Genomic DNA, 24311 nt, shown 5'->3' with positions numbered 1-24311 from the left:
TCATTTTTAACTAAATGTGTGGAAATATTTTTCTCTAGCAAGAAACATGCTTTTTCAGCTCAAGATGTGTCCAAAGCCAACATCACTTACCAGAGAATCCAGACTCAATGTGGCAATCCTAGAATCATACAATGCTTTAATTCAAGGACAGCAAAAATCATAGGGGTCTGGCAAACTTTTGTATGACCTAAAAAGAGAAAGTGCAATGCCTGAAAGGCACTAAACTTTCAAATGTTTTCTTTGTTTTAACAAGGCATTCATGTAGTTATATCCTATGTGTGGTTTGTTCGCCTTACCTTGTAAATATGGGCTCACAAGTTGTTGCAGCAGTGCTTGGTGTCATAACCGATTGATCCCCCATGTCAGCTACCTCTACCTATTGTGCAAAACAATGCATGGTCAGTCAGTCAAAAGGAAAAAGAGCAGCTGTAGGGAGCCCACAGTCTCTAGACTATTCCCTTGCTTGCCTTTTTTTGGAAAAAGCTTTCACAATTCACGTCCTCTAATCAATTCATTCACATTCTCTAAAGATACTTTGCAGCTGAAGACCATACTTTCATATGATCTTTTTTTCCCCATAAAGAAGCTAGGTTGAAAATAACTTTCACTGCAAGTTCTTTCCTTTTTAAAGTTGACCAGATTTGAGGCCAGCCAAGAGAGACCTGTAAGACTGAAAAGTGGACAACAAATGCTATTTAAACCACTTACAGACTGGAAGATTTGCCCCCTAATGACCAGGCCATTTTTTGCTATACGGCACTGTGTCGCTTTAACTGACAATTGCACGGTCGTGCGACGTTGTACCCAAACAAAATTGATGTCCTTTTTTTTTTTCCACAAATAGAGCTTTTTTTTGGTGGTATTTGATCACCTCTGCTGTTTTTATTTTTAATCACTATAAACAAAAAATGAGCGACAATTTTGAAAATTTTTTTTTTACTTTTGCTATAATAAATATCTCCAAAAATGTTTTTAAAAAACAAAATTTCTTCATTAGTTTAGGCCAATATGTATTCTAAATATTTTTTGAAAAAAAAAAAAAAAATCGCAATAAGCATATTGGTTTGTGCAAAAGTTATAGCGTCTACTAACTATGGGAAAGATTTATGGCATATTATCATTTTTTTTTTTTACTAGTAATGGCGGTGATCTGCAATTTTTAGCCGTACTGCGACATTTCGGCAGACAGATCGGACACTTGACACATTTTTGGGATCATTGACATTTATACAGAGATCAGTGCTATAAAAATGCACTGATTACTGTGTAAGGCTGCTTTCACACTGAGGCGCTTTACAGGCGCTATAGCGCCTCTCTCGCACTCCCGAGTACTTTCACACTGGAGCAGTGCGCTTGCAGGACAGTAAAAAAAAGTCCTGCAAGCAGCATCTTTGCAGCGCTGTAGGAGCGGTGTACACACCGCTCCTAAACGCCCCTGCCCATTGAAATCAATAGACCGTGCGGGCGGTTTTAACCCTTTTTTGGCCGATAGCGGAGGTTAAAAGTGCCTTGCTCACAGCCGAATAGCGCTGCTAAAAATATAGCCGACGCCCCAGTGTGAAAGCAGCCTATATGTCACTGGCAGGGAAGGGGTTAACACTAGGGGGCAGTCAAGGGGTTAAATGTGCTCTCTCGTGAGTGTTTGTTACTGTGGGGGGATAGGACTGACTGGGGGAGGAGACATCGCTACTTACTAGGAACAAACGATCTGTCTCCTGTCAGAACAGGGATTTGTGTGTTTACACACACAAATCCCCATTCTGGCTCTCATGCCTGCGATTGCGGATGGCTGGCCACGTGCATCGGGTCCCCCGCCGTGCTATGGCTCTTAAAGAGGAAGACGTACCCATACATCCTTTTGCAGGAACGTGCCACCTTGCTGACGTATATCGGCGTGAGCCGGTTGGCAAGTGGTTAAACTCTATACAGAAAATCTTTACACACTCCAGCAGACTTATCATTAGGAAATTTGTTCATACAGAGCTGGCATAATAGTTTTGACCATTATCCTGGAATAACAGATAGCAATTTTCTTTTTGGGTTTTAAAGGCAACAGCAGCCTTTTTTTTTTCTGCAGATGTGGCTAAAAAAACAAAAAACACACAAAAGTGTCCAAAATAAACATTTATTGCACCTGGAACAGCACATGAAAGAATGAGTCTCCCTCCACCAAGGTGCCTGCTCCTTTCAAAGAGGGAAACAAACCGCCAGTGCTTCTTAAACTATGGGTCATGACCAATTTGGTGTTTTTCTTTTGGCTTGGCCCTTGACTGCCAGCCACCAATGCACCACCAAACCCTGCCCACCATATTACCTGTGGGTGATGCTGCACTCTTCATTTCCCAGGCCTGGACTGATCTGGGAAATGGTGTGGAAAAGGGGTGCAGGGGGTTCAAAGGTAAACAGTCATGAACAGTGGTAAATAGGGGTGCATGTTTTACAGTCACAGAATGGTAAAATATTTCTTATCTGGGTGCTTGGATTAAAAGGCTTAATTTACATCTTAAAAAAGAATTAGCATCTTAAAGTGGATGTAAACCCGATTCATGAAATTTGAGCTAGGCACATATATCTGCAGTGTTTTTTATCTCTCTTCAAAGCACTAAGTCCTGAAGCTTTGCCCCCCTCTGTTCCTCTGATATCAGCATGATAACTTTTGGCAAGCTCTCTGAGATGGGAGATAGAATTGTGTGTCGTGGGAGATTTCTATAAATAGATTAGCAGACTGCTAAACTATACACAGGCAACCTCTGCTTGTGTGTATGTGGGAAGGGGGGGGGGGGGTTGTGCCTTTCCACCAATCAACTATCTCACAGTGTCTAGCAATATTCCCCTCCTACAGGGGAACCAGGAAGAGAAAATTCTAACAGGACATGCACTTTCTAAACTGTATATCAAGGTGAAGACAGAAGCTATACATGTAAAACTTATGTAGGGAGATTTGTTTCATCCTTGTGTAGCTGAGGCTGTTCACTTCACTTGGTATATGGAGGGTTTACATCCACTTTAAGGACATCCTTTCAAAGATAAACTATAGCCTGCTTTAAAAAAAGTGACTCCCTACCACATAAGCAATGTGTAGGTCTTTTTTAAAAATAGTTACCAATACCTACTTTATATTGTGGTCCTATAACAGATGGCATCCCAGTCCTGCAGTACTCAGCACTGGAATGTGCACAGGTACTTCTATTAACAGCCACAATTCATTCTGAAGGCCACTGGTCCTGCAGTGTTTGTAGGACAGGTGTAATGTGAACAAGTAAGGCGGTGACAAGACTGCTAGAGCCTGGCATGCACAGTGGCTTCAGGGAGCCAGCAGAGAAATTTACAGAACCAGGAGATAAAGGTAAATATTAGCATGTGCTAGATTTTTTAATTTTTAAGATGACCTATATTGCTTATTGTTTTATCTGACTCAAGCTCTTAGTGCTGTTTCCAGCTCTAGTGGTAAGCGCCTCCATCTTTCATGTGTGTCCTGTGAGATAGGGGGAAAAAGTTGTTGGCATTGATTCAATAATAGGTTATTTATAGGCTGGACTTGATGGACTTGTGTCTTTTTTCAACCTCACCTACTATGTAACTATGTAAGATCAATGAGATGGGTTTCCCTTCATTATGCAGATATCCATAAACACTGATACAACTGTATGTACTGTGGCTCTAAACATCCACATACAACACCCTCTAAACAACAGAGAACAAGCGTTTCCCTTACTTGTCTAAAAGAGAGGTTTGTGTTTTGTCTTCAACAGCCAGATTACAAATATTTCTAAACTGCACCGAAAAACTGAAAGTAGAGACCAGGTGGGCTGCCACTGCTGTGTACATTAAGCATTTTACAAAAAGGAAGAGGAGAGTATGCTGCCAGGTATAAACTGCACCACAGTTCTAACATTTTTAATTGAGACCCCCATTAAGAATTCCCTTAAAATAAAAGAATTATAATTTATCATATAAATTACAGTATTGAAACATAGCAGAGCAGTGATTAACATCTTAGTATTATAGAATTTAAACTACCAGGAATAGTACTACTTAGTACCATAAAATATCTTATATTACACTGTGCTGTGATCAGGATCCTGCCTCTTACTTCAAAAGCCCTTAAAAAGTACGATCATATAAAATCCTGAAGTAAGTATCACACAGCAGGGGCACTGGAACACAGAGAGGAGTCATGGTATTCTACGTGACTGTGTCACAGAACAGTGCAGGAGTCTTCCATTGCATAGAATTGGGTGTAGAGTGACTTGAGGTTGTTCCATTTCCAAGAAATGTCTGTAAAATCACACCAAATAACTCTCAAGATGCTGAAGTGTAAACAGGTTTGGGAAGAGTCTTGAAACACTCAGTAGGGACAAAAGTTAGAATGCAATAAGACCTTCCAGAGCCAAGAACGTCCATCTCCTAAAAATGCTGTGAAAAGAGGAGGCAGTTCCAGTATATCCATGAGCTCAGGACCACGTTGTCCTTGGTTTAAAGATCGATGGACGAACTGTACCCTTTGGAACCGGCTTAGAACCAAACCAAGACATCTGTGATGACAAAAAAAAAACAAAACACAAATATTCATTATTATTATTTTTTTTAATTCAATGTTTATTTACAATCCCTCTAAGGCCCCCTTCACATAGGTGGACCAATCGGGTCCAGTATTTTAGGCAGACCCGATCGGACCATCCATTGTCCTCTATGGAGCGGCGGGTGTCAGTGGACATGTGTTTGTTGACACCCGCCGACATCTGATCAGCTAAAAACAGACGGACGGGGATCCATTCCCAATACATCTAGCAGATTGGATGGTCGCTGGGTGTAAACGGACAGGTGGGCCTTTTACATCTGACCACCCATAGAGGACAGTGGGCTATGTCTGTGTCCTTTCTGCATAAGTGGAACGGACATGGACAAGCCATCCGCCCGCTAAGCATGGATCAGAGGACAGATGTAACCTTTTAATAAGTATATGAATTCAATTTTCACATTTCTTCATTTCGCTTAGGGCCTAATCACACCTGTGTGTTCTACCACATGTCAAAACATGTGCACAGCAAACTAAAAACAACAATGTAAATTTTAAAATCTTTTTCTGCAGTTGTAAAAGGAAGCACATGCTCTCTGAGTTTGACTCTATGATGATCAGTCCACCAACTCAACGAAGTCTATTCCTATGTTTAGGACCAACTGAATTAACTGACTTTCAACCAGGTGTATTCAGTGTAAACACGGATTACAGGGACTATACATGCAATATCTTGATGCCCACCACATGTCCACTGACATCAATGTTCGGGGTTATTATTGTGTCCACTGACACCAATGCTGAGGTTATTATTGCATTCACCGACACCCATGCTGGGAATTATTTCTGCATCCACTGATGGCAGTGCTGGGGCTTATTATCGCGTCCACTGACACCAGTGCTGGGGGAGTATTATCATCTTCAAGAACTCCAATGCTGGGGGTTATTAACGCATTCATGGATGTCAATGTAGGGGGTTCTTTTTACATCTACTGACGCCAGTACTTGGGGTTATTTTTATGTTCACTGGCACTAATGTTGAGGGTTATTTTTGTGTCCATACCAATGCTGGGAGTTACATTACTGCCACTGACACCAATGCTGGGGTTATTGTACTCCAACGTCTTCAATGTGCATTGTGATATGCTGTAAAATGCAGCAGGGCTAACATTTTTGGGCACTGAAGTACACTATAGTCTATTCATTTTGAAGGAGTTGCCTAACTTGACACAATACACCTCAGTGTGCGAAAAATTGTTGCTATTGTGTGGATCTCATTATATATAATGTTTGATTCAGGCATTGGACTCCTTCTCGGGATATGTCCACCACAAGCTTTCCAGCAGAACAGGGTCCTTAAAGCGGAACAGCAGTCATTTTTTTCAACTTTATATCTATTAAATCTTCTGTCCTTATTGTTTTAACTTTGGATAGTAAAACTTTTTTTTCTGCCAGTAAATACCTTTTACAGCCCACTTTCTGTTTCTTGTCTGGTAAAAAGGCCAGGCTTATGACATCATGCACAGCTCCCTCTCTCTCTCGTGAGAGTTTGCCAGGAAGGGAGGGGGGGTGAGTCATAAGAGGGCCAATGAGAGCTGGAGGTGTGCCTCTGTAAATCCAGAAAGTGAACAGGCAGCAGCTTCAGCTGCCCACAGTTAAAATGGTTACAGCCAGACTCAGTGGAGGGAGATTTCTGCAGCATATTTGGCAAGTACAGAATCACAGTATATTTTTATATATTTTTTAAAACAACAAACATTTTATACTTACCTGCTCTATGCAAGGGTTTTGCACAGAGCTGCCCTGATCCTCCTTTTCTGGGGTCCCCCGGCAGCACTCCTGGACCCTCCTTCTATATTGGGTTCCCCCACAGAGAGCCGCTTTCCATGGGGGCACCCGTGAGGGTGCGCTCCTGAGTGCTGCTGCTGTGTCCATTGGACACAGACAGCAGGAATCAGCCCTGCCCCCGGCTCCCATGTCACTGGATTTGATTGACAGTAGCGGAACCAATGGCCCATGCTGCTATCAATCTATCCAATGTGGACCCGAGAGAGCGGCTAGAGCTGCTGCGATCATGCTCATCGCTGGAACGATCAGGTTCAGGAAAGAAAAAGGGGGGCACTGGGAGGCAGTAGCAGCACAGAAGGTTTTTCACCTTAAAGCGGGGTTCCACCCAAATTTTGAACAATATCTGTATGTATTCTCTTCCTTGCCTAGATGCTGACATGCCGTTTAAAAAAAATTAAATCGCAGTAATTACCTTTTATTTTTCTATTCTTCTTTGCACTTCCTGGTTCTCCTCCCGTGGGAGTAGGCGTGTTTCTAGCCTCTCAAAGACTCCTGGGAGCTAGTCTCAGGCTTCTCAGGATGCCACTGAGCATGTGCGGGAACGAGCGGTGAATGCTGGAAGCACAGCATTCACCGCATCCAGGAAATAAATGCTTGTGGGCTTCAAATGCCCACAATGAAGATGGAAACCGCCTGCAGTGAATAATATAAGTTATTCTTTCCGATGAAATCTGACACAGGCGGACATATTACACACAATATGTGAGTATGTAATGCTGAGAAGAAAAGTTTGTGAATGAACTAAAAAAAAAAAAAAAAGCGATAGATAGGTGGACCCCCGCTTTAAGGTGAAAAAAAACATAAGACTTTACAACTCCTTTAACCACTTCCTGCCCGGCCTATAGCAGAATGACGGCGGCCGGGCGGTGGTTGCTTTATCCTGACTGACTGGGCGTCATATGACGTCCAGCAGGATAAGCTGCGTCCGCAGCGTGGCGATCGGTGGTGCGGTGTGTCACTCTGACACACTGCAACTCCGATCGTGGCAAAGAGCCTATGACGTAGGCTCTTTACCACATGATCAGCTGTGACCAATCACAGCGTGTAACCAGAAAGTGCCGGTAAACGGCTTTCCTCTGTTTGTGCTGACAGGGAGAGCTAATTGGTAGCTCTCATGTCGGGGGGGGGGGGGGGGGGGGTCTGTGTTGATAATCAGCACATTATTATGAGCTCAGCCCCCATCACAGGTGCTCACAAAAGTGTCAATCAGTGCCCATCAGTAATGGCTGTCAGTACTTCATCATCAGTGTTGCCTATTAGTGCCCACCAGTGCCCCATCAGTGCCCATCAAAACTACACATTAGTGCTGCTCATCAGTGCCACCTTATCAGTGCATGTCAGTGAAGGAGAAAACAAAATTTTACAACAGAAACAAAGAAAAACTTTTTTTAAAAAAAATGTTGGTCTTTTTTAGTTTGTTTAGCAAAAAAAAAAAAAACCCCAGTGGTGATCAAATACCACCAAAAGAAAGCTCTATTTGTAGGAAGAAAATTATAAAAATTTAGTTTGGGTACAGTGTTGCATGACCGTGCAATTATCAAAGTGTGACATCGCTGAAAGCTGAAAATTGTCCTGGGCAGAAAGGGGGAAAGTACCCTGTATTGAAGTGGTTAAATTGAGAAATGGGGGCAGAGATGAAATTGCAGAGGAGCATTTCTACTCCCAGCAGGTTGAAACAAACGTGTGGGTTTGTGTTGCTAAGGACTGGGCTGATGGGGTGGTCACTTCAGCTAAAGTTTCTGGTGGTAAAAATAAAGCAGTAGATAGCCGTGTTTGTCATGTCATGTGCACTAATGATTGATATTTCGGCAACAAGCTTTGAGAGTTAACAGCTCTTATGTCTAGGGACAACTTGGCCCTTGTTGCAATTACAGAAACATGGTTCACAGATTCAAATGACTGGGAAATAACTATACCAAGGTATACACTATACAGCAGGAATATTCACTTAGCGGACCTTCAGCTGTTGCAGAACTACAAGTCCCATGAGGCATAGCAAGACTCTGACAGCCACAAGCATGACACCCAGAGGCAGAGGCATGATGGGACTTGTAGTTTTGCAACAGTTGTAGCGGTCTGCCAATTGCATATCCCTGCTATACAGGAATGACAGAGTAGGGAAGAGGGGAGGTGAAGTTGCCATATATGTCAAAAACAGCATAACCCTAACATTAATTAAAAAAACAAATGGAATACTCAAAACCCTTTGGGTCTTCCTTCCAACCAGAGAGAGATCTTCTCTTAGAAATGGCATGGTATACAGAACCCCCATGACAGACTGAAGATTATAATAACTTGATTGACAAGATAACTCATATGGCAATGAAGGGAGAGACCTTGATTATGGGCGATTTCAACATATCTAACATTTACTGGAATTTTGAAACTGCTATTACAAGCAGGAGCAGGCGTGTAATGGAAGCAATGAATGGGGTTTCTCTAGAACCGTTAGTAAAAAGCACAACCCAAGGTGATCATATACTAGACCTAGTATTGACAAATGGGGATCATTTAATTGGGCAACTATATGGCAAATGAGGTTTAATGTTGATTAATGTAAAGTTATGCACTTGGGGCCAAGACTACGCATGCATCATACATACTAGGGGAGTACAACTGGGGGAATCAATGGTGGAGAAGGATCTGGGTGTTCTGGTAGATCATAGGCTTAAAGTGATACTAAAGTCTGTTTTTTTCATTTAAAAATAACAAACATGTTTTACTTGTCCTGCACTGTGCAGTGGTTTTGCACAGAGCAGCCCAGATCCTTCTCTTCTCGGGTCCCTTGCCGGCTCTCCCCTCCTGCCCCCACAGCAAGCAGCTTGCTATAGGGGCACCCGAGCCGAGTCACCACTTTGTGTCCATTCAGACACAGAGCCATGGTTTGGCTCTGCCCCCTCTCTCTCTCCTCATTGGCTCACTGACTTTGCCAATAGCTCCACGCTACTGTCTGAGCCAATGAGGAGGGGGAGTCCTGGGCAGCCAAGTCTCTCCTCCAACATCGCTGGATCGAGATGGGCTCAGGTAAGTATTAGGGGGGCTGCTGCACATAGAAGGATTTTTTTATCTTAATGCATAGAATGGGAATTACAACAGTTTGCATATGTACCTCCCACTTTTTAAGGGACCAAAAGTAATGGGACAATTGGCTGCTCAGCTGTACCATGACCAGGTGTGTGTTATTCCCTCATTATCCCACTTACAAGGAGCAGATAAAAGGTCCAGAGTTAATTTCAAGTGTGCCATTTGCATTTGGAATCTGTTGCTGGCTGGAGAGATAGAAAAAACATTAGGTGTGGCCAAATCAACTGTTTGGAACATCCTTAAAAGAAAGAATGCACCAGTGAGCTCAGCAACACCAAAAGACCCGGAAGACCACGGAAAACAACTGTGGTGGATGACCGAAGAATTCTTTCCCTGGTAAAGAAAACACCCTTCACAACAGTTGGCCAGATCAAGAACACTCTCCAGGAGGTAGGTGTATGTGTGTGTGTCAAAGTCAACAATCAAGAAAGACTTCACCAGTGTGAATACAGAGGGTTCACCACAAGATGTAAACCATTGGTGAGCCTCAAAAACAGGAAGGCCAGATTAGAGTTTGCCAAACAACATCTAAAAAAGCCTTCACAGTTCTGGAACAACATCTTTTGGACAGATGAGACCAAGATCAACTTGTACCAGAGTGATGGGAAGAGAAGAGTATGGAGAAGGAAAGGAACTGCTCATGATCCAAAGCATACCACCTCATCAGTGAAGCATGGTGGTGGTAGTGTCATGGCATGGGCATGTATGGCTGCCAATGGAACTGGTTTCTCTTGTGTTTATTGATGATGTGACTGCTGACAAAAGCAGCAGGATGAATTCTGAAGTGTTTCAGGCAATACTATCTGCTCATATTCAGCAAAATGCTTCAGAACTCATTGGACGGCGCTTAACAGTGCAGATGGACAATGACCCGAAGCATACTGCGAAAGCAACCAAAGAGTTTAAGGGAAAGAAGTGGAATGTTATGCAATGGCCAATTAAATCACTTGACCTGAATCCGATTGAGCATGCATTTCACTTGCTGAAGGGAAAATGCCCCTAGAACAAGCAGGAACTGAAGACAGTTGCAGTAGAGGCCTGGCAGAGCATCACCAGGGATGAAAGTCAGCGTCTGGTGATGTCTATGCATGCCAGACTTCAGGCTGTAATTGACTGCAAAGGATTTGCAACCAAGTATTAAAAAGTGAAAGTTTGATGGATGATTGTTAATCTGTTCCATTACTTTTGGTCCCTTAAAAAGTGGGAGGCACATATATAAACTGTTGTAATTCCTACCCTGTTCACCTGATTTGGATGTAAATACCCTCAAATTAAAGCTGAAAGTCTGCAGTTAACCACTTCAGCCCCGGAAGGATTTACCCCCTTCCTGACCAGAGCACTTTTTACAATTTGGCACTGCGTCGCTTTAACTGCTAATTGCGCGGTCATGCAATGCTGTAACCAAACGAAATTTGCGTCCTTTTCTTCCCACAAATAGAGCTTTCTTTTGATGGTATTTGATCACCTCTGCCGTTTTTATTTTTTGCGCTATACACGGAAAAAGACCGAAAATTTTGAAAAAAAATGATATTTTCTACTTTTTGTTCTAAAAAAAATCCAATAAACTCAATTTTAGTCATACATTTAGGCCAAAATGTATTCGGCCACATGTCTTTGGTAAAAAAAATGTCAATAAGTGTATATTTATTGGTTTGCGCAAAAGTTATAGCGCCTACAAACTAGGGTACATTTTCTGCCTATATAATTTATGACTGCCTATGTCATTTCTTGAGGTGCTAAAATGACAGGGCAGTACAAAACCCCCACAAATGACCCCATTTTGGAAAGTAGACACCCCAAGGAAATTGCTGAGAGGCATGTTGAGCCCATTGAATATTCATTTTTTTTGTCCCAAGTGATTGAATAATGAAAAAAAAAAAAAAAAAAATTACAAAAAGTTGTCACTAAATGATATATTGCTCACACAGGCCATGGGCATATGTGGAATTGCACCCCAAAATACATTTAGCTGCTTCTCCTGAGTATGGGGATACCACATGTGTGGGACTTTTTGGGAGCCTAGCCGCATACGGGGCCCCGAAAACCAATCACTGCCTTCAGGATTTCTAAGGGCGTACATTTTTGATTTTACTCCTCACTACCTATCACAGTTTTGAAGGCCATAAAATGCCCAGATGGCACAACCCCCCCCCCCAAATGACCCCATTTTGGAAAGTAGACACCCCAAGCTATTTGCTGAGAGGCATGTTGAGTCCATGGAATATTTTATATTTTGACACAAGTTGCGGGAAAGTGACAATTTATTTATTTTTTTTTTATTTTTTTGCACAAAGTTGTCACTAAATGATATATTGCTCACACAGGTCATGGGCATATGTGGAATTGCACCCCAAAATACATTCTGCTGCTTCTCTTGAGTACGGGGATACCACATGTGTGGGACTTTTTAGGAGCCTAGCCGCGTACGGGACCCCGAAAACCAATCACCGCCTTCAGGATTTCTAAGGGTGTACATTTTTGATTTCACTCTTCACTGCCTATCACAGTTTCGGAGGCCATGGAATGCCCAGGTGGCACAAACCCCCCCCAAATGACCCCATTTTGGAAAGTAGACACCCCAAGCTATTTGCTGAGAGGCATGGTGAGTATTTTGCAGCTCTCATTTGTTTTTGAAAATGAAGAAAGACAAAAAAAAAAAATTTTTTTTTTCTTTTTTTAATTTTCAAAACTTTGTGACAAAAAGTGAGGTCTGCAAAATAATCACTATACCTCTCAGCAAATAGCTTGGGGTGTCTACTTTCCAAAATGGGGTCATTTGGGGGGGGTTTGTGCCACCTGGGCATTCCATGGCCTCCGAGACTGTGATAGGCAGTGAAGAGTGAAATCAAAAATTTACGCCCTTAGAAAGCCTGAAGGCGGTGCTTGGTTTTCGGGGTCCCATACGTGGCTAGGCTCCCAAAAAGTCTCACACATGTGGTATCCCCGTACTCAGGAGAAGCAACAGAATGTATTTTGGGGTGTAATTTCACATATTCCCATGGCATGTTTGAGCAATATATCATTTAGTGACAACTTTGTGCAAAAAAAAAAAAAAAAAAATAATAATTTGTCTCTTTCCCGCAACTTGTGTCACAATATAAAATATTCCATGGACTCGACATGCCTCTCAGCAAATAGCTTGGGGTGTCTACTTTCCAAAATGGGGTCATTTGGAGGGGTTTGAACTGTCCTGGCATTTTATGCACAACATTTAGAAGCTTATGTCACACATCACCCACTCTTCTAACCACTTGAAGACAAAGCCCTTTCTGACACTTTTTGATTACATGAAAAAATTATTTTTTTTTGCAAGAAAATTACTTTGAACCCCCACACATTATATATTTTTTTAAAGCAAATGCCCTACAGATTAAAATGGTGGGTGTTTAATTTTTTTTTTTCACACAGTATTTGCGCAGCGATTTTTCAAACGCATTTTTTGGGGAAAAAACACACTTTTTTACATTTTAATGCACTAAAACACACTATATTGCCCAAATGTTTGATGAAATAAAAAAGATGATCTTAGGCCGAGTACATGGATACCAAACATGACATGCTTTACAATTGCGCACAAACGTGCAGTGACAACAAAATAAATACATTTTTAAAAGCCCTTAAAAGCCTTTACAGGTTACCACTTTAGATTTACAGAGGAGGTCTACTGCTAAAATTACTGCCCTCGATCTGACCGTCGCGGTGATACCTCACATGCATGGTGCAATTGCTGTTTACATTTGACGCCAGACCGACGCTTGCGTTCGCCTTAGCGCGAGAGCAGGGGGGACAGGGGTGCTTTTTTTTTTTTTTTTTTCTTTATTATTTTTTTGCTTTTTTATCTTATTTTAAAACTGTTCCTTTCATTTTTTTTTTTTTTTAATCATTTTTATTGTTATCTCAGGGAATGTAAATATCCCCTATGATAGCAATAGGTAGTGACAGGTACTCTTTTTTGAAAAAATTGGGGTCTATTAGACCCTAGATTTCTCCTCTGCCCTCAAAGCATCTGACCACACCAAGATCGGTATGATAAAATGCTTTCCCAATTTCCCAATGGCGCTATTTACATCCGGCGAAATCTAAGTCATAAAATGCTAGTAGCTTCCGGTTTCTTAGGCCATAGAGATGTTTGGAGCCACTCTGGTCTCTGATCAGCTCTATGGTCAGCTGGCTGAATCACCGGCTGCATTCTCAGGTTCCCTGTTGAGACAGGAGAGCCAGAGAAAAACACGGAAGACGGTGGGGGGGGCATTCTCTCCCACTGCTTGTAAAAGCAGTCTAGAGGCTAATTAGCTGCTAGGATTGCTTTTACATGAAAGCCGACCGCTGGCTGAAAAGAATGATACCAAGATGATACCTAAACCTGCAAGCATCATTCTGGTATAACCACTCAAAGTCGTGAATGCTGTACCTGAAGACAAAAATATGGTTAACAATAAAGCACAGTAAACGGTAAAGTATAAAAAATTGCAGACCTGAAAAGCAAACATGATAAAACATAATAACAATAAAACATTGCAGAATAGAATACAGTAAAAAAGAGCAGAACAATAGAGAGAATAGAGAGAGAGAGAATAGAGAGAGAACAATAAAACGACAACTATTATTTTTTATTTTATATTTTTGTTTGTGTTTTTTTTTTTTTTTTTTTACACTTTTTTTGTAACTGTAACTTTTATAACTGTAACCAGTTCCAGGTTCGGGTCTCTCAAAATGCAATGGCATCTTGGGAGACCCTGTGAAAGTGTGCCTAGTCTGTGCAATGCTGTACCCTACGCTAATACTCAACTAGTGAATGGTAGCGTTCAAAACATTCACCAATGCAAAGACCAGGATTGTCAGGACAGGAGGGACAATAATAGCGAGTGTCACGCCTATATCCGCGCTTGCTGCAGACACAACATCTTTTTTGGGGGGGTTCGTTGGGTAGGGGTACTCGGGAGGACATAAAAATGCCTCTCATGCAGCCGACTGCATTTGGTTGGGGATGTGAATGGGGGAAGTACGGGCGCTGCAGAAGTGGTGGGTTCCCAATTAGGATTGGCGAATGCAGCAGGAAGGGCACTATGGGCATGACGGGCCTGTGTTTGTCTTCTTGGTGGCAGCGGGACACTATTTGTGCTTGCCACCTCACCAGCTTGAACTGCACTTATGGGACTCGCCACGTCACCAAGTGTTACTGCAGTGCTGGTTTGACTACGACCGGGGTGTACTAGGCCGCTGGCGCTTGCCAGTTCACCAAAACGCTACCAAAAAAACTGTTAACGATCGCAGGGATCAGGCCTGACTCTGCGAACGCTGCAGTTATGCATTTAGTGTTTTGTAAGTGACAGTGATCGATCGATACTGCACTTGGGTGGGCTGGGCTGGGCCGGGCGGAGGGGCAAAACGCAGGTGCTAGCAGGTATCTGGGCTGATCCCGCTAACACTGGGTTTTTGGGAACCCTAAACTGCTGGGGACGCCAGTATAGATCTGATCGGATCAGATATTGATCAGTTCAGATACTATACCACTAAGGGAGGTGTACGGTGCGTGCGTGGGTGTTAGCGCTACTGGCACTAACCTGACGCTGCCTGGGGCTGGTGCTTGCCAGTTCACCAAAACGCTACAAAAAAAACTGTTAGCGATCGCAGGGATCAGGCCTGACTCTGCGAACGCTGCAGTTATGCGTTTAGTGTTTTGTAAGTGACAGTGATCGATCGATACTGCACTTGGGTGGGTTGGGCTGGGCCGGGCGGAGGGGTAAAACGCAGTTGTTAGCAGGTATCTGGGTTGATCCCGCTAACACTGCGTTTTTGGGAACCCTAAACTGCTGGGGACGCTAGTATAGATCTGATCGGATCAGATATTGATGCGTTCAGATACTATACCACTAAGGGAGGTGTACGGTGCGTGGGTGTTGGCGGTACTGGGACTAACCTGACGCTGCCTGGGGCTGGTGCTTGCCAGTTCACCAAAATGCTACCAAAAAAACTGTTAGCGATCGCAGGGATCAGGCCTGACTCTGCGAACGCTGCAGTTATGCATTTAGTGTTTTGTAAGTGACAGTGATCGATCGATACTGCACTTGGGTGGGCTGGGCCGAGCTGGGCGGAGGGGCAAAATGCAGGTGCTAGCAGGTATCTGGGCTGATCCCGCTAACACTGTGTTTTTGGGAACCCTAAACTGCTGGGGACGCTAGTATAGATCTGATCGGATCAGATATTGATCTGTACAGATACTATACCACTAAGGGAGGCGTATGCTGCGTGCGTGGGTGTTAGCGGTACTGGCGCTAATCTGACGCTGCCTGGGGCGACGCATATCACCGTCGGGTGATCAGGGGGCTAAATCTTTATTCGGTAATAAACGGCGGGTGCCCTGACACTATAAAAAATAAACAAACTAACCAGCGTCACCCGTAACGGTTATACAGTGATCAGTGGTGAAAGGGTTAACTAGGGGGCAATCAAGGGGTTAAAACATTTATTAGGTAGTATATGGGGGTCCCTGTCGCTATAAAACGCTGACGGCGAACCTAAATATTTACGTCCCTAACTAGCGTCACCAGCGACACTAATACAGCGATCAGAAAAATGATACTGGTGACAGGGGGTGATCAAGGGGTTAAAACTTTATTAGGGGGGGTTAGGGGGGTACCCTAGACCTACAGGGGGCCTAACACTCACTGCCCTGACACTGTAACTGTCACAAACTGACACCAATACAGTAATCAGAAAAAAAAAAAAAAAACCTGCTTGGTGTCAGTTTGTGACGGGGGGGGGGGGTGATTGGGGGGGGGGATCGGGGGGCGAATCGGGGTGTTTAGTGTGCCTGGCATGTTCTACTGTGTGTAGTGTGTTGGTGCACTTACATTGCAGTCTTCTCTCCTCGGCCCGGAACGGAAAATACCGAGCCGAGGAGAGATGACATCATTTCCTCTGCCTCTGTGTACAATACAGAGGCAGGGAAATGATCCCATTGGCTGAGAGCGATCGCGAGGGGGGGGCCACGAATGGATGGCCTCCCCCTCACCTCCGATCGCCGGGGGAGATTTGCCGACCGCCGCAGGCACCGGGGGGGGTCCGATCGGACCCCCCACCCGCGGGCAGGCAAGGACGTACATATACGTCCTTTTGCCTGCCCGTGCCGCTCTGTCGACGTATATAGTCGTGCGGCGGTCGGCAACTGGTTAAAGCACATCTTGTTTGTTTAATTTCAAATCCATTGTGGTGGTGTATAGAGCCAAAAAGATTAGAATTGTATTGATGTCCCAATATTTATGGACCTAAATGTAGCAGATTCAAGGAATCAGGAGGCGTAGCTGACAGAGAAGATTATAAAAATAGACAAGAGGAGACCAAACACATTATCAGTGCTGCCAAGGCACAGAAAAAGGAGGAGGAAATTGCTAAACCTATTAAGAAAGGAGATAAAACATTTTTTAGGTACATTAGTGATAGAAGAAAAAAAATACAATGGGATAACTAAAATGAAAATGGGCCACAACACTTATGTTGAGGTAGACCTGGATGTAGCAAACCATTTAACCCTTTCGCTGCCAGGCCTTGTGTTCCATTTTGTACACTCAGGTGGCCAGACCATTTTTGCAATTTTTCAATTGCTTTTTTATTTTTCACTTATAGCTTTCACAGTTTGTAAAAGAACCCCAAAACCATATATTTTCTGAAAGCACATGATCAGTAGAATAAAAAGAAGGTGCTGATTTGTAAGGTCCCATGATATTTGCGCAAATGTTTATCAAAACAATATTTTTCCTTAAAATCCACTAAAATCATGATTAGCAGATAAATACACAGCAAATTTTACAAAATTCCTACTAAATACAAAAGCTCAACCTATATTTAGTTAATAAATAACAAATATTTGTAACTTTTAAATTGCGCTTTTTTGCAAAATGGCAAAGATTTACAACCCATTATAACAGAGGATGAAACTCTGAAAGGAATATTCCAACAACCCCCATTATTGGCTTTCAGACAACCACCCAACCTCAGACACAAACTAATCAGCAGGAAACTTCACTCTGATTATGAAGTCACAAACAATGGAAGCAAACCCTGCAATAAAAAACGCTGCAAACTATGCAACCAGATCAATCTATCCAAAAGTGTTACACACACAAATGGGACCTTCAGTATCATGGGATCTTACAACTGTACCTCCAGTAATGTTGTGTACCTCATCCAATGCGAAAGGTGCAGCAAAGGATCTTATATTGGTGAAACAGGACATAAGTTGCAAGCGAGGATGAATTTGCACAGACATACCATCAAACAACATAAAGAAGACAGTTTATGCACACCTGTGGGTGTAGAGTAACCCCTGGACCCACTCTACCCACTCCCCCTCCATTCCCCCGGGGGCCAATCTTGCCCTTTCCCTATAGCTAGCTAGGGAAGGGTTGCTGAGAGTCGCCTGTGCAAAATCTCGGGGAGAAGCCCAGGTCAGGGTAGGAAAAGCTGGGGTAGTACAGTCTAGGTCAGAGGTGACAGGTCTTACTTGGGTCCTGTCCTCGAGGGAGCGCACCTCCAACCAGGCTTGCTGGCGGGTGGTAACAGGGCAGGCTTCCGGGGAGAAGGCTAAATTTAAACGTCCCAAATCATTGCCCAACAAAACCTCTGTAGTCAAGTACCGCATTATCCCAACTTCCACTTCTTTTGGTCCACAAACCCCAAGCAAGGTGAACCCTTGAAAAAAAAATCCAATAAGCGTATATTTATTGGTTTGCGCAAAAGTAAGTCCAGCAATATACCAGTATGTCGCTGGTCCTTGTTGGGCACATATTGTAATGTTTTTTTTTCAGCCTGTGGGTTAAATGAAAAAAGAGAACCCAACAGATTCCTCTATTCACATCGATCAATGTGGATGAAGAAATCTCTGCCAAGAAAAGTTAATAAAAATATATGCCTTAGCATAGGGGCAAGCCGCCCCTAATGTCCACCCCTGCCCCTATGCTTCGGCATATACAGTGGGGACGGAAAGTATTCAGACCCCCTTAAATTTTTCACTCTGTTATATTGCAGCCATTTGCTAAAATCATTTAAGTTCATTTTTTTTCCTCATTAATGCACACACAGCACCACATATTCTCAGAAAAACACAGAATTGTTGACCTTTTTTCAGATTTATTAAAAAAGAAAAACTGAAATATCACATGGTCCTAAGTATTCAGACCCTTTGCTGTGACACTCATATTTAACTCAGGTGCTGTCCATTTCTTCTGATCATCCTTGAGATGGTTCTACACCTTCATTTGAGTCCAGCTGTGTTTGATTATACTGATTGGACTTGATTAGGAAAGCCACACACCTGTCTATATAAGACCTTACAGCTCACAAGTGCATATCAGAGCAAATGAGAATCATAAAGTCAAAGGAACTGCCTGAAGAGCTCAGAGACAGAATTGTGGCAAGGCACAAATCTGGCCAAGGTTACAAAAAAATTCTGCACTTAAGGTTCCTAAGAGCACAGTGGCCTCCATAATCCTTAAATGGAAGACGTTGAACGACCAGAACCCTTCCTAGAGCTCGCCGTCCGGCCAAACTGAGCTATCGGGGAAGAAGAGCCTTGTTGAGAGAGGTAAAGAAGAACCCAAAGATCACTGGCTGAGCTCCAGAGATGCAGTCGGGAGAAAGTTGTAGAAAGTCAACCATCACTGCAGCCCACCACCAGTCGGGGCTTTATGGCAGAGTGGCCTGACGGAAGCCTCTCCTCAGTGCAAGACACATAAAACAATGCATGGAGTTTGCTAAAAAAAACACCTGAGGGACTCCAAGATGGTGAGAAATAAGATTCTCTGGTCTGATGAGAACAAGATAGAACTTTCTGGCCTTAATTCTAAGGCTTCAGTAAGTGTGGAGAAAACCAGGCACTGCTCATCATCTGTCCAATACAGTCCCAACAGTGAAGCATGGTGGTGGCAGCATCATGCTCTGGGGGTTTTTTTCAGCTGCAGGGACAGGATGACTGGTTGCAATCAAGGGAAAGATGAATGCGGCCAAGTACAGGGATATCCTGGATGAAAACCTTTTCCAGAGTGCTCAGGACCTCAGACTGGGCCGAAGGTTTACCTTCCAACAAGAAAATGACCCTAAGCACACAGACTCATGGCTGTATTAGATCAAAAGGGTGCTTCTACTAAATACTGAGCAAAGGGTCTGAACACTTGGGACCATGTGATATTTCAGTTTTTCTTTTTTAATAAATCTTCAAAAATGTCAACAATTCTGTGTTTTTCTGTCAATATGGGGTGCTGTGAGTACATTAATGAGGAAAAATATGAACTTAAATGATTTTAGCAAATGGCTGCAATATAATAAAGAGTAGAAAATTTAAAGGGGTCTGGATACTTTCTGTCCCCACTGTATGCTCTTTTTTTTACTGTGGTAGTGAAATCACCCCCAACATCGCTGGTGATTTATGTATCATGAGAGCAAACCCTGTTGCTGTCAAAATAAATAAAATCAGTGCTGCAGCTGAATGGCGTAACTGCAAAGCAAACAATGGTAACAAATCACAGTATCAATAAAACATTAACTCAATAAAACACCTTTTTTTTACTGCAATCTGTGCCAAAAAAAGGGTAAAAAATATTTGCCGAAACATAGGGGCAATCCGCCCTTAATGTCCACCCCTGCCTCCGTGCTTCGACATATATGCTCTTTTTTTTTTCAACTGTGGTGGTGAAATCCCCTCCTACAGAGCTGGAGTCATGGATTTACGTATCGTGAGAGCAAACCCTGTCAAAATAAATAAACCCGTGCTGCAGCTGAATGGCGCACCTGCAAAGCAAATAATGGTTAACAATAAAGCACAATAACAGTACAGTAGAATGACATACCTACAAAGCAAACACGATAAAACACAGTAACAATGGGGCATGACCTGGACCGGCATGGTGTGAGGAGTGCGATACGGGAGCTCCGCTCGAGACGAACTCCGTTTTTAGATATCCTTTGACTGCAGCTGACTTTTACTGCCTAAAAACACAGCCTGCCTTCTCCCGCACCTATTGTTATCATGTCGCCTCCTAAAAAGACAGCAGACACGATCGCTAAACTCGATAAATATCAGCTGAAGGAGAAGGGGACCACGGGAGAAAATGGCGCTGATGCACCTTCCTCCTCTGAACCAGTGGCAGATGATACGGCCCGTGTACTGGAGGCAATCTCGGATTGTAAAAGCTCCCTAACCTGTAAAATCGAGGAAGTGAAGATTGACGTGTCCTTGATTAGACAGGACTTACAGAAACTCCGGGAACGTGTCACAGAAACGGAGACTCGAATTAGCCGAGTGGAAGATGAAATGCCGCCATTACAGAATGCCACTGAGAGAATACAGCACCAACTCCACACAATACTCTCCAAGCAGGACGACATGGAGAACCGGCCAACTACCCTGTATATGCATGGCCAGGTATGTATCAAATATACAGAGATATATAGATATATATTTAGAAAATCTTCAGCAGATGTGAGTCTAATTTAGACATCACTCTGCTTATATACACATACTTTTTCTTTTTTTCCTTTTTAAGTATGAGATAGACTTCTCTACACTACATATACTCTCTTTTTCCTTAGCCAACAACCATACATTACTACTGTTCAAACATCAACAGTGTCATCAGTTGGTGGGTGGGACGCCCTTTGTGTCGTGTCCTAGGTGCGGGATACGTTCGGTCTCTCAGTGACAGCAGAGGCTTTTCATTTGTTGAACCCTATTGGCGAACCACTCTATCCCTTCAAAACTTTTAAATTGGATGCTAAAGGATGCTGATCAAGGAATAACACGGTTAGAACCTTTCTTTATATAGTACTGTGATGTATATCATACAGTAGGGAACAATGTGCTATGTTTGGTCTATACGGTGTTGTCCACTTTACTTGTTGATGTTTATTGGTCATGCTCCCTTTATTTATTTATATATATTTTTTCTTCTTTTATATTTTTCTTGTTAAAAAAATGTTTTCAAACAGACTAAGTACCTCACCACCAGCCCCTGAAGAAGAGGTCACAACACTGATAAAACCTCGAAACGCGTCGGGCTCTACTGTACAGCTTCCTTCTTGCTGGAACAGTTTTTCTGTGGGGATAAGTGTACCATTGTAATCTGTCATACAATACTGTTGTATCATCATCACTGAAATTTAGCATCCGCCTTTTCTTTGTGTTGTTTTTTTACTGATTGTTATGTATTTTTAACCTTTTGATAAATAAAATCCGCATTTATTATTATTTATACTTTGATATTGTTTTGAGATTCCTGCCCTCTAAAGTCCCACTAAGAGGAAATCCCCCATTGTGTATTTGGAGAACCGGCTGAGGCGGTGTAACCTCAGTTTCGTGGGACTTCCTGAGGGAGCGGAGGGCTCCGATCCACCAACTTTTCTGGAAAATCTGTTGATCTCTACCTTTGGGAGACCTGAGTTTTATCCGTCATTTGTGGTTGAGCGAGCGCACCGTCTCGCGGCTAGACCCCCCCCCCCGCAAGGTGCACCTCCCCGGACATTTATTGTGAAATTCTTGAACTTCAGAGATCGGGACACCATCCTCCGTCTCACAAGACTGAAGGGTAACATCCCCTTCAGGAATTCAGAAATTAAAGTGTTCCTGGACTTCTCTGCGGTGGTCCAGAAGAAGAGAGCGCACTTCACAGAGGCGAAGCGCCAACTCCGGATTCGACACTACACGTATGCCATGTTGTTTCCCGCCAGCCTCCGCGTGGTGGGAGATGGCCGGGCTCATTTCTTCGATGCTCCGGAGGTGGTTTTTGCGTGGTTGGAAGACCAAGCTGCTCCCCATCAACCACCACCAGGAGAATGATACCTATGCTGGCCCCATCTGCACGGCCGTGCAGATGTATCACATCTTTTCCGAACACATTCCCGTAAAAGGCTCTGGACTAAAGTACTGTGACACTGTCCCCTGTTTCGTCACTACACTGGGGGAAAATGATTTCTCCTACCTGCATACAATTGCATTGCTATTTGTTTCCCTTATTTGGAACTGCTGATTAGAACTCTACTCCCGTGCCCCCTGACTCTGGATATGTTTGGCAGAGAAGCACTGCAGCCACCAACACTCTCAGACTGCCTCAAGATGTCTACCCGCTATCTTCTCTTGCTGATGATCCTGTGCGCTTGATGGTGGGGGTCATCCCCGCTGCACTGTTGTTGGTTCTTCAGCAGGTGTTCGTCTCCCTAGTTGCTGGAGTCCTACCAGACCCCGTTATTGTAATTCAGGAATGTACTAAAGTAACTCAAGTTTTGTTTCCTTGGCCTGGGTGCACTTTTCCTGTGTGAATGTGATTCGAAAATGTGATGTACCCAGCCAGGCCCGAGTACATGTTCAAGTTTACTTAAAGTTTAAATATAAGTTATTCGTTCCTCAATTTCATATTTTGATGCACAATTATATATGCCTGTGTACAGATGATGTTGGTTGCAGACAACCTCTGGATACATGCTATTGGGATATGCCCTTTGGATACCCTCGGACCCCAGGGGCACGCTTAGCCCACGCGAGACATGGTTACACAGCTAGTGTCTCCCAGATGTGTTGTGCACTCGTGGTTCTGTTGCGGGACCCGTGGGCACAGGCTGGGAGATGCGCCTATAGATTGTCTTGCACTAACATGTATACTTTAAAATATTTAACGTGGAATGTCCGCGGCCTTAGAGCCAAACCCAAACGAAATGCAGTTATGGCTTATCTTAAAGCACAACGTGCGGATATTATGGTGTTAGTTGAAACCCATCTAACTGATCAATTACTGTTATCTCTTAAAAGACCATGGCTGGGTTGGGTGTACCAAGCCCCCTACTCTGCGCACTCTAGAGTCGTTGCGATCTTAGTGGCCAAATCAGCACAATTCTCCATGTTGACGTTGAGATCCGATCCACAGGGCAGGTTCCTTTTTATGCATACCAGGCTGAATGGACTAGAATTACTGCTGCTGGCAATTTATATACCTCCTCCATTTCAATTTAGTATTATTAGTGAGGGGATGGCGTTCACAGCTCAATTCCCATCGGTTCCGGCCTTGTGGATGGGGGATTTCAATGCAGTACTAGACAATCATCTAGACAGAGTATCCCCGACATCCCTGACTGACTGTACACCCTCCCCCATTAGATTGGGGAAGCTCGTGTGTGAGCTGGGGCTGGTATATACTTGGAAACACTGCTATCCCACTGACAGGACCTTTTCATGCCTCTCCGCATCACAATACTATGTCACGTATTGACTTAATCCTGATCTCTCACTCCCTATTACCGAGCGTAGCCTCCCTGGCGGTTTTCCCGAGTGTGGCTCGGGGTTAAAATTCAGTACCATTAGCGGTAACCCCGAGCCACACTCGGGATCGCATTGCAGGATCCTGGGGCGGCGTTACTTACCTTGTCCCCGGGATCCTGCGATGTCACCCGCAGTGTCCGAGGGCTCCGTCCTCCTCCGAAGCCTCTCCGTGCCAGGCTCCGTTCCCTGCGAGCGACGCACGGGGGCGGAGCCTGGCGGCAAATTCAAAAAAATGTCAAAAGCATAACACATACAGTACTGTAATCTTACAAATTACAGTACTGTATGAAATGATTTCACATCCCTTTTGTCCCCAGTGCTTTGTCCCATGCCCTGCATGCAATTTTACATGATATACACTGTTCTTTCTGCCTGGAAACTGGAGATTGTCCATAGCAACCAAAAAGTGTCCCTTTACGTCAAAAGTGGCTTTAGACCAGCTAGAAAACAGCGATAGTAAATTAGAACACTTGCAGAATTGAGCGATAGTGAATTGTGGGGAAATTTATTTTATTACTATTTTTTTTTTTTTTTTAATTATTTATTTTTATTTATTAT

The 24311-nt window shown here is 43.4% G+C and overlaps 1 protein-coding gene across 6 annotated transcripts in view; it reads right to left on the bottom strand.

The window, feature by feature from the left end:
* Positions 1 to 2109: 2109 nt before the first annotated feature.
* GOLGA1 (golgin A1) overlaps positions 2110 to 24311 on the bottom strand; it is a 271860-nt gene continuing 249658 nt past the window's right edge. For all 6 annotated transcript variants that reach the window (XM_073600326.1, XM_073600327.1, XM_073600329.1 and 3 more), the window contains one exon: positions 2110 to 4535. In XM_073600326.1, coding sequence (XP_073456427.1) covers positions 4455 to 4535 — 81 coding nt within the window. In that variant the 3' untranslated portion in view covers positions 2110 to 4454. The remainder of the gene's footprint in view (positions 4536 to 24311) is intronic.

The sequence above is a fragment of the Aquarana catesbeiana genome, linkage group LG09 (genome assembly GCF_042186555.1).
Source record: "Aquarana catesbeiana isolate 2022-GZ linkage group LG09, ASM4218655v1, whole genome shotgun sequence".
Classification (NCBI taxonomy): domain Eukaryota; kingdom Metazoa; phylum Chordata; class Amphibia; order Anura; family Ranidae; genus Aquarana; species Aquarana catesbeiana.
This window is presented reverse-complemented; position numbering and strand designations above follow the sequence as displayed.